This window comes from Orbicella faveolata, unplaced genomic scaffold (assembly GCF_042242905.1).
Source record: "Orbicella faveolata isolate gen_17 unplaced genomic scaffold, um_ofav_v1 contig_3, whole genome shotgun sequence".
In the NCBI taxonomy this organism is placed as follows: Eukaryota; Metazoa; Cnidaria; class Anthozoa; order Scleractinia; family Merulinidae; genus Orbicella; species Orbicella faveolata.
In genome coordinates, this window is record NW_028301558.1 from 7,024,436 (window position 1) to 7,035,395 (window position 10,960).

The 10,960-nt window shown below is 39.3% G+C and overlaps 1 protein-coding gene across 1 annotated transcript; it reads left to right on the forward strand.

Moving 5' to 3' along the window:
- Positions 1-16: 16 nt before the first annotated feature.
- Positions 17-10,755, forward strand: LOC149106204 (tartrate-resistant acid phosphatase type 5-like). The gene is made up of 7 exons (XM_089297746.1): positions 17-729; positions 4,275-4,524; positions 5,984-6,056; positions 6,403-6,477; positions 6,894-7,041; positions 8,216-8,319; positions 9,150-10,755. Exons 1-7 carry the CDS (start codon positions 559-561, stop codon positions 9,334-9,336), a joined length of 1,008 nt encoding a protein of 335 aa, XP_089153872.1. The 5' UTR covers positions 17-558; the 3' UTR covers positions 9,337-10,755.
- The last annotated feature ends 205 nt before the right edge of the window (positions 10,756-10,960 follow it).

A 10,960-nucleotide genomic window follows, 5' to 3' on the forward strand; every position in this document is an offset into this window, starting at 1 on the left:
GCATTTAAGCTAGGAGGCCGAAAAAATTGAGTTCGATTCATTCCGTAGTGTTTACCAGATTGTGCAAGTTACCATGAAAATCTGTGTTATACGTATTTCAAGGCTGCTTGGAAGTGAATCGACATTATTCGAGTGAAATGACATTCATATTACTGCGACAGGTCAGGGGAATTTGTCTAGTCCCACAAGAGGGGATATGTTGGAGACTGAACAGTCCTTGCAACAAATTATATTACCACCTGGTGCAATCTACTAAGAGCTGTGTTTGTTGTGGTTTAATAACTATCAAGGTTCTTTTTCCCACTGTTCGTTCAACCGTTATAATGAAGGTGTCAAGTGTAGACAGCAGTCGTGCACTTTAAAAATATCTCTGCTCTGGATTGTTGACACAGGTGGCAGTACGCATGCGCAGCCAAAACCAACCATTGTTGACGTCACCGCGATGTTGGTTATTTTGACAACTTACATGAACAGGGTTCGAAGATTTATTAATAACATGAGGGGCCACAAAGGTGGAGTATAAAGACGTCGATCGAACGAACTCATGGCCGGGAATGAATGGAGGAGGTTAGGCTCTTGTCACTGTTCCTGTTTTTACAGATATGTTTCCGTGTTGGCGCTACGGAATATCCAAGGCTCACGTTCGCTGCGATCGGAGACTTCGGCGGGATCCCACTTCCACCGTATTCCACGTACATGCAAAAGAAGATAGCGAAAGTTATGGGAAAGGTACGAGTTTATAAAGAGTCGCTTTTTGATTTCACGACGCTTTTGCTCTTAGTTTTATGATCCCTTATCTCTTTATTACTGGTTGCTTGTATTCACCTATTCAAATTTAACGGGTGGCCTCTACTTGAACTAGCTAAGGGAACAGAGCTTTTGGCTTTATATGTTTTAATGTGTATTATTCGCTCGACTTATCAATTGGTTTCTGTGGTGATTAAACTTAAAAATAACTCAGAACTTAAGGCGCCCCGAGGGATGATTTTCATTTGACCGGACGACTTAGTGCTAAATCTTCCGGAAGTATTGGTTGTGTTCGCGATCAGGGAGCTAATAAATTATTTAGCGAAGAACCAATTGATCCACATGCAACTTCACAAGCAACTGCACACTGAAATTTAGTTAGGTGCTACTTTAAGCTTCTTTTACAGGGCAACCAAAGCGATTGAATTCTAGATCTGGAGTTGGAAAAGTGCTGAAAGGGGGTTGCAATAGGAAGGCAGTATTTTTGAAAATATCATTTGGTGCTAAATAAAGTGAAAAAAATTCAGAAAAAAATGCTTATCGTAATCTGGGTAAGAGAGGTTCTTGGATAGAGTTTTGACAAGCGGTTTGGCTTTGACATTTTATAGTAACGAACTTTAAGATCATATCGAAATCGGAATCTTTTAACTTTAGTAATCTCTGTCAAAGGATTCAAGAATTTCCTCAATTTTTTCAAAGTTCATTATGCAAATTTGAAGCTGTTTTTTCTCTTTTACAGTTGCTAAGGGAGCATCTCAGATCCCTGAAATATTCGTTCAGTGGTTCATTGACGCGGCCAATGTTCCCAGTGACTTGGAGACTGAATTGCACTCTAGGCGTCAAAGTTCACAAATGTTACTTTGAATCGTAAAATATGCTCAGCTTTCGTAAATAAAAATTAGTGCGCGCTCTCACGAATCAAAATATGTCAAGCGTAGTTATAGCCTCTAAGGCAGGGATTTATGTCAGATTTTTAAGCTGCTTTGGGCATTTTTTTCTTGGGTAGTTTAGTTAAGTACAGGAGTTTATTTTGTTAACTTGGGGCAGTCACTGCTGTCAGTGAAAAGCATTTCTGTACTTAGCAACAAATCAACTCCTTCACTACGCGACGTTTTAATAGACTTGCTAATGTTAGTGTGTAAATCATGTTTGTTTAATGGTTTCATTGTTTGACAACAGCTGTTTGGACCCACTTCTTTCGTCCATTAATCTTGGACATTTTGCGGTTTCGAATCCCTGCCTTAAGCTTTATTCTTTTATCACGGTAGGGTGTTTGATATGATGTTTTATTGCCTTCTGTTCAGCGAGATAATACGCTGCAGTCCAACGGAGATGTGCGATAACGTGTCGTTAATCCCTGAGGATTCATCCCTGTATCATGACGGCGTCACGGGACAAATTCTCAATCCTTGAACGACAAGCGACTAGAAAAACATTTTCAGAATCGAAAAGAGCAGAGCAAAATTAAGACATGTACAAAGTTCCAGCTCAATAGAAAAAATATTGAACATGTGAGAGTTCGTTAAAAATATTTCACTTGAGTGGGTGGCAAAATTATTTGACCCATAGTTATATTTAACAATCTGTAAAACTCTCACATTGTCAATAGTTAATTTTGCACTAATGAAAACTCTGCAGTAACCTTGACCTACTCTTCCCGTGACTTGCACTCCAGATCCCACATGGGACTCATATGTCTAGTGAGGTAATTCGATCGGAGTATAGCAAGAACCACAAATATTCATCATGAATAATTTTAGGGAAGACAGCATCTCAAACATATAACGCGATCATATGGCTGTCATATGGCTGTGACAGCCTTCTAGAAGGTTATTGCCGTCTTGCTTTGCCATAAGCGATCATCTCTGGATTTTTGAATGAGTAGATTTCACAGAACAATAAAGATAAAATTATGGTTGTAAGCCACTCACGCGATTACAGAAAAGAGAAATTACTAAAGATAAAGTTTCAAGACTGTATAACGACTTTATCATACTGACTTCTTTAGAGGGCCAGTAACTAAAATCAACCAATCAAATTGCTCCATAGCCGGTCTAAAGTTTTCTAAGTATTGGACCTGGACTGTTCCGAATGATCCCTTGCCGCCACTATTGACGATTTTCTAGTTGTTTTGTGGGGGCTTACTTAGTTTGCCAAAAGCCTATTAACTTACTCGTAACAAGTTCTTTTCCCCTTTTTTCTAATTCTCTTGTCCTTCTTTTTCTTTGAGAATATCAAAGTTAACGTGAGTAAACGCCGAGTCGATCTCAGAATTACGCGTTGGAAGTTAACTGTGCCTCTTTCCAGTCCGTAATTGGGGGAATTTTTTTTTCCTGAACAATTTCAGCCATGTAATAAATCTCTTATTAACCAAGCATAAAGGCCGTACTGAGAGAATATCGGCCCTCGGTCTTTGCTGTACGGAACTCGCTGTTCTTGGTCTGTACTGTCAAAACCTCGGGCCGATATTCTCCTGGTACGGCCCTCACGCTTGGTTAATAAAGACATATATTTTTGGCCTTTCAAGAGCTTTCCTCGGAGCTTTCATTTTCGTTGTTCAAGGCTTCGTCACAAAACTCGTGAATGAAAATAATCTATTCAAACGCTTGGATAAAGTTTAAAGATAAAGTCCGCATGCGAGCCAAGAGGCTCATCAGGCCGGCGCTTATCCCCTGTTTTTGTAGCATGAAGCGACCAGGAGCATTTCTACTCCTCCCTGGATGGGATGCTAGTCCATCCATCTATCCCAGCATTAAATTCGCCGGTACCCATCTATACACCTGGGCGGAGAGAGACGTTGTGTAAGTGAAGTGTCTTGCTCAAGAACACAAAACAGTGTCCCCGGCCAGGGCTCTAACACGGACCGCTCGATCCGGACTCGCGCGCACTAACCATGAGGCCATCACGCCTTCACAAAAGCAGAGTTTTCACTCTTGCTCGTTCAAGAGCTAATGCATATCGAAAAGTAATCTGAATCCATTTGCATTTTCTTTTGTATTCTTTTACAAATTTAGAGGCAATGTTACTGGTCACGCTTGAAATTTGCATAATGAAAATTAAACCAATGAATGAAACTTCTAGCATGATCAAATCCTGAGCTGTGATTGGCTACCCCTGCCGACAAGATGGGGTTATCTTGCCTACTCGGGATTATCCCGCTGTGCCCGACAAGACAATGGTTTTCTATACCCATATAATATTTGTATTTAGCAAGATGACTGGAAACTGGCCTTATTCGTTTTTCTTTGTGTGTGCGTTCATGGACCTGTCGACTGCGTTTCGATCCATATTATATTAGCACACAAAAGAGGAATTGGTCAACATGCAGCCATCTCCATGCTATTTGATCAATAACATACTCCTTTACACATAATGCTGCCGTTTTTTTACTCGGCACTTTGTTTTCTTTGTAAACGTGCAGAATGCGTCTAAGACATACAGCGGTCAAGCCATTTTGAAAATTGTAAGACAGGGACCATACATAAATGTATTGTCTAATTGGTGTTTTCATTTACATTTTTTTTTAGAAAGCCGATTTAAAAGAAGTAAAATTCATCATTGGATTAGGCGACAATTTTTATTACGAGGGTGTGAAGTCGGTTGAAGATCCTCGCTTTTGTTCGACTTTTGAGCGTGTGTACACGAGCCCCGTCCTAAAAGCAGCCACGTGGTACATGATTGCTGGAAATCACGATCACGCCTCTAACGTCTCTGCACAGATAGCTTACACTAAGATTTCCCCTCGCTGGCACTTTCCGGATTTCTTTTACACTAAAGGTAAGAAATTAAAATAAATGACAGACCCCTGACAATGGCTTAAAAAAATGGATGCTAATAATAATAATAATAATAATAATAATAACAATAATAACAATAATAACAATAATAACAATAATAATAATAATAACAATAATAATAATAATAATAATAATAACAATAAAAATATTCCAGAAGGGAAATTTAATTCCTTGTTGCAAAAATCGAGCGGAAATTCCAATGGAGATTTGTCGTGTGCCATTTATAGGCACCCCTGTTTATGGTGTGAATTATCCAAATTGGAAGTCTGAAGCACTTCTCGAGAAGGTCCGAGAAGTTTCGACCGTTTATCGTGCGTTTATCGTGTTTTGGGGGACGGAAATGACAGTTTGGGGTCATTTTTCTTAAATTCCTATTCGACTATAAAGATTGCAGCTACCTCTCGCGTGCCCGATCACAAATGCAAATGGTATCATGGAAATGTGAAAAGGTAATGGAAAATGTCCAACTCGAAAAAAGAAAAAAAATAAATCCGTACGTTCAGAGGGAACTCCAAATCTCTAACAGAATTTCCGTTTGCGTTGTTTTCATCTATTTATACAAGCATCAAAAAAAAAAAAAAAAAAAAAAAGACCGTTTTCTTCAATCAGAATGTCATAATAGGGTTAACCGCTAGAAGGTATTGGTTTATATAAGTTTATAAGTAGTTAATGTTCAAGCGCTGGCCTGGAGGGCTAAATTTGACCATAAACTGCTATTGAGAGAAGAGTTATTTACTATCCGTCGGTGAAATCCTATTATTTTAAACCAGGTTTCTATGTTCAAGCATTCCGTTCTATCTGGTGAATACCCAAAACCTCTCCACTCAGATGAAGGAGCATTTTACTTATTCAATTACTTTCAGACTGAAGGAACTACAAAATGATAATTTTCCAAAGTGGAAAAAATACCAAAGAGAGAAAAGTCCACGGATAAAGTAAGGAAAATTTAAACAGATTACAAATGACAAAGTTGAAAAATTATTAGGACTGTCTTTTTCAAGATACATCGTCCGTGACATCGCTATGTTGATGGTATTTTAAGTTACCCAACAAAGACAATTTAAACGTTGATACAAGCTTGTATACACGTGTCACAATATATTTAAACAAGTCATTTTAGACCTGGCTGGTTAAATATGGGGTTGCGACTGCATGTCGCGCTAATCCAAAGGCAGTTCAACTGACAATCTACATAATCCCGAATTCGAAACATCAAGTAACCCTCGTGTGGATGTAAGTCATAACCAACCAATGCGATGGAATAAAAGAATTTTTGAAGTTTTCATATAATTTCCGTGCTTTTGGCATCATGCTACGTAAATAATGACGATATACACCAAAGCATTTTTTTTTCATTCTTTGCCCTTGACATCCTGAAAGAAAAAGAAAAAATTAAAAAAAAAATTGGCGTTATCTTCATATATCTCTCAATGTTTCAGTTTTGGAGATACCCGGATCATCCAAAACAGTTCAGCTGGTAATGATAGATACGACCTTACTCTGCTGTAAACAGTAAGTAGAATTTACTATCATTTACTATTATTAATAATACTATTCTAGTTAACGGCAAGGCGCAAGTCTTCACTGACTGATCCACTGGACCAGTTTCATGAAGTCCGTCCCAGGTTAGGTGACTCCTATTTTGCGATTGTCAAAAGTGGCACTGTGTAAACCTCGAGGCCAAACGAGAAAGATAGTCCAAACGTTGTATATGAAAGTCAGCACTGGTTTCACATCAGCCATCTGTGCGCATACATGGAAAAGGTTTCACGAGCTAGCGTAATAGCTGATAATGGTTAAAAAAATTAAGACGCACTCTGTTCAACTGCTCATTTGAATTTCCCTTTTTTTTGTCTAGTCAGAGGCATTTAAAGGATTTGCCCGGTCCTCAAGAGCAACTGAGATGGATAGAAAGGACGCTCAGAGATTCCAGGTGAGTATTTTATTGCTCGTGTACCACTTTCTCATCACTGGCAGGAATGACAATGTAGGCTCTCAGTAAGGAGAATTATTACTTAGATTTTAAAATATGGGGCAATAGCAAAAACGGATAAGAAATACTTAAAAAGGCAAGCGGTTTACTTGATCATAGAATCCGTTACGTCATAAACAATACAACACGTGTTAACAACGTGTCCAACGCATGGCCTAATTCAGTGTGAGTCTTGCCGGCCACACTCACACAGAGCTTCTGTAGTATAGTCTCACGTGTCTCGTGTCACGTGTCTTACGTGTCACATGTCCAGCGTAGACCTTAATCCTCCGTATGACCATGGCTGTGCTCGAGTAACTTAATTTATTTTAAATTTTAGTAAGAGCTCATTTAACTTATATTTAATTGCGTTTCAGCGCTGACTATCTCATAGTGGCTGGTCACCATCCAGTCCTGTCAGCCGGTGTTCATGGCAACACTCAATATTTGGAATCTAAACTCAAGCCATTGCTGGAAGAGAATGACGTCACGGCTTACCTGAGTGGTCACGATCACAATCTGCAGGTGAGTAACACTTCCCATCCTGCAGTGCTTGCTGAGTCCAGCGTATATCTCGCGTAACCGTTTCGATGTCTCGCGCATGCGTACTTAAAAAATCCACTCTCCACTGGGACAAAAATCAAAATCTGATGGAACAATGGGTGCGCGCTTGCAATTTGCCGAAAAAATAAATCTGCTTTAATTAAGTAATCTTTGAATAATGGGAACGATTCTTCCAAAATTAACTGAACAGACGAGAGGCAGATCATTGTAAAAATCTTCCTGGGTTGTCAACAGAACCCACAGCGCGGTTTTGATGGAGATTGTAAGCTGGAGAATAGCGCGTATGGTAATCGGCCTTTTTGGCGTTTTCGTTTCAACTGAGAAAGAGAAGAACCTCTAGAGGTATTTTAGAATATGTTTTCGAAAATTATGTATTCTCGGCGGCTTGCGAGAGAAAGTAGGTCGTTCAGTCCTCGACAATCAATAAAGGATCTTTTAAACGTGAGGCTACAAGAGAATCAAACAGAGACTTTTAGATAGCGGTATGAGTGCGAGATCGATTAGGAGTCTCAAATTCCATTCTAAAACTCATTAATAACTCGTCAAGTTAAAACAAAGAAAATCACAACTGTAAAGGAGGTTTGGATACCTGGTCTTAATTAGCATAGGTTTTGACGATTTTACTTCTTCGTTTACTCCTTAGTTTTTGTTTCGATTAAGAAGATATATCAAACACTCGAGACAGTGTTTCATTGGCCATCCAAACAACTCGAATTTCGTCAAAAATACTCCGCTGCGCGTCGTATTTTCAACTCACATCTCGGTGTTTGGGTATCTGGATGGAACACCGTCTCTCGTGTTTGATATATTTCACATCCAGTCACCTTCTCAGAGCCCTGACTCTTTTCTGTTGTTGACCAGTTTTGTAAGAGACTATCGATAGGAGATTGGATGGAAATATGATTATCAAATCGTACGTAGGCACTAGTTTTAAAAAGGGAAACTCTTTCTCAGTCTGGTACTCTTACTCCGATCTAAAGGTCACAGTTACTCCCCCCCCCCCCCCCTCCCCCTCCACCCGCGCTTCCTCTACCATCCGAGCAAGATATCTGCTAACTTCTCGGGTAAAATGTGAACGTCCGGGTATGAGTAATATGAGACCAATACTTTGAGTGTTTCTGTTGGTTATTTGCAGCACCTCAAAGAAGAGCACTCTAACGTGCACTACTTCGTGACTGGAAATGGCAATTTTTACAGTCCGGTCCCGATGCATAGACATAGAGTCCAAACATCACTCAAGTAAGTGAAGAATATATGATCATAGTTTTCTTCTACAAGAAGATCCGGCACTTACGTCGTCAATTTTTCCTCTGTGTGCCTATTTATCTCGTCGTCTGTTTGGTCTGTCTGTTTATCTCAGCTCTATCTGTCTGCATGGCTGTTTGTCTGTCTGTCTGTCTGTCATTCTGTCTCTCTCTCTGTCTATCTGTCTGTCTGTAAATCAATCTGTTTGTCTGTCTAACCACCTGCCTGAGCTGTCTGTCTGTATGTCTTTCTGAGCTGTCTGTCAGTCTGTCTGTCTGAGTGAGCTGTCCTTATGCCTGTCTTTATGCCTGTCTGTCTGGTCTTTCTGTTTGCTTGGTCTGCCTATCTGCCAGTCCTATCTTTCTGTTTGGTATGTCCGGCCTGTCTAGTTACTCTTTCTATCTAGATCTGTCTTATTCGTCTGTCGGTACAGTCTTTGTTTACTGTATGTCTTCTGGTGTGTTGTTTATCTGTCTGTCTAGTCTTTCTGTTTGTTTGGTCTCCCTGTTCAGCGTCAGCAGACAGCAGTGTGGCAGCTTTGTCTGTCTGTCTGTCTGTCTTTCTGTCATGTCTGTTTCATCTGTCTGCCTGGTCGATCTGTTTGGTTTGTCAATCAGTCTCTGTCTCTGTCAGCAACTTAATATTAATGACGTAACACCACGAACACCTCTGCACTGTTTCTGATTGGTTGTTACTTGCGCGCGAGAAATCAAATTGAGCGTGCGTAACTCTCTCGAAGTAGCAGTAGGGCTGATACAATTTTTTTTATAGAAATGGTTCCTTTAGAAGGCTCACAAACTTTGTTCGTTTTGTCTTATTTTCAGATTTTTCAATGGCGAGAGTGGAGCGTTCACTCTGTTTGAAGCCACTCCCGAATCTCTGAAAATCTCTCAAATCAACGATAATGAAAAAGAAGTGTACAGCGCCGAGTTAAAACCAAGGACTATCCTTCGTTCACTGAGTGATAACGAAAACACGATACTCGATGAATTCTTTACTTCTCAGACTTAGATGTACGTTCGTTACTAGTAGAGATAGCTATATAAATGTATTAAATAGCTAGGTGACAATTGACCAAACATTATGTAAATATTTCTTCACTATAATGGTATTAACATACCACAAAAATTCAAGAACATTCCTTCCAATCAGGGATAGAGTAGAACCTCACTATCTCAAACTACTTTTTCCCCCTTGAGTATACTTTTCAGTCATTTAATATCGGCTATTTCAAACCACCGTTTTCTCAAGCCATTCTTTTCGTTTTCCTTGAGGGTTCGAGATAGGGGAATTTATCTATACTTAGATTCTTTTATGTTAGGGGGAAGGGTGCTGGGAAGGGAGTAAACCAGCATTTTTGTGGAACGGATTGGGAGTATTCCACTTTTGTGTTCTGATCGACTAAACGTGAAATTTTGATCTCGATGAAACGCTAGTTTGTTATTGTTTGCTTTTCTGATCGGCTAATCCGTTTAAGCATCATAATAAGTTCTCAAAAGCGAAAGATGTAATAAGAAGAATGTAGTTTTTATAGGTTTAAAAGTTGCTTTGAACGTTAATGTCTCGTCACTTCTCCCCCTCAGTCCCTGAAAGGATCTCTTATCTGTGGGAAGCGTTATGATCGAAGAGGGGAGCAGAATTTTTGTCGATATTTTTATTCGGTTTGTAGAAATGGCTTTTTGTATCGGAAGAGCTTCATTTTAAGTTATGTAAATATGAATAAAGTAGCGTAAAATAAGTTATAACAGGTTCATAGAAGGTGAAATATATTGAGTAGGTGATAATAGACTAGAAAGGTTGTTGATAGCGAACACGTGATGTGACAAGAAGAGATAACTAGTATCCAATCTCTCCTCATCCAGATAGCATTGAAATGATGACTAATATTGATTTGAAATACGAGAAATGGGGGAGGGGTAGGTGGGCTCCGTTTCATAACCAAAATCAAACTGTGAGCCTCAAATATGGAAACGTTTACATTAGTGTAAACCTCAAATTATTTTAAACGTATCAATGGTCGTATGGAGAGGGAAGAACATGCTTGTTTGGACTACTGGAAGTCGAGTCTGGTCAAGTCAAGTCAAGTCAAGTCATCCTTGATTATTTAGGCAGGGTAGTCCCATCAGCCATAGGCCGGTATCAAAAGCGGTCCTGCGCAAAATCAAGACTACATGATAAAAAATTCAGGATATAAAAATTACCGCAAAGTTATGAACAAGGAGTTTAAAAATTGAATAAGAAGGAAATTACATATCTATGAAGTACGATTTTTCTAGATCAATACAACAAAAGAGAACAAAGTATATCTAAGTATTACATTGGTAGAAAACTAATTGCTAAAATGAAAACTAAGAGAGTTCTTAAAAATGGAAAGCGAGGTGGCTTCTTTTACTGATGTGGGTAAATCATTAAAAAGAACCGCGCCTGAAATTCTAAATGCGTTTTTCCCTAGCGTTAACTTAAAGTTCGGTAGGTCAAAAGTAAAAAGCAGTTCACAATGGATCCGCGGTCATGGTTCTTAACCAATCACAAGTTTTTCTATGAAATCGTTGACTTTTTCGTGGCTGATATGAGCCCTGAACCAATAATTTGCTCAAAAGTTGCTCAAAAAGGCAAAACTTGCTCGACGTTGCTA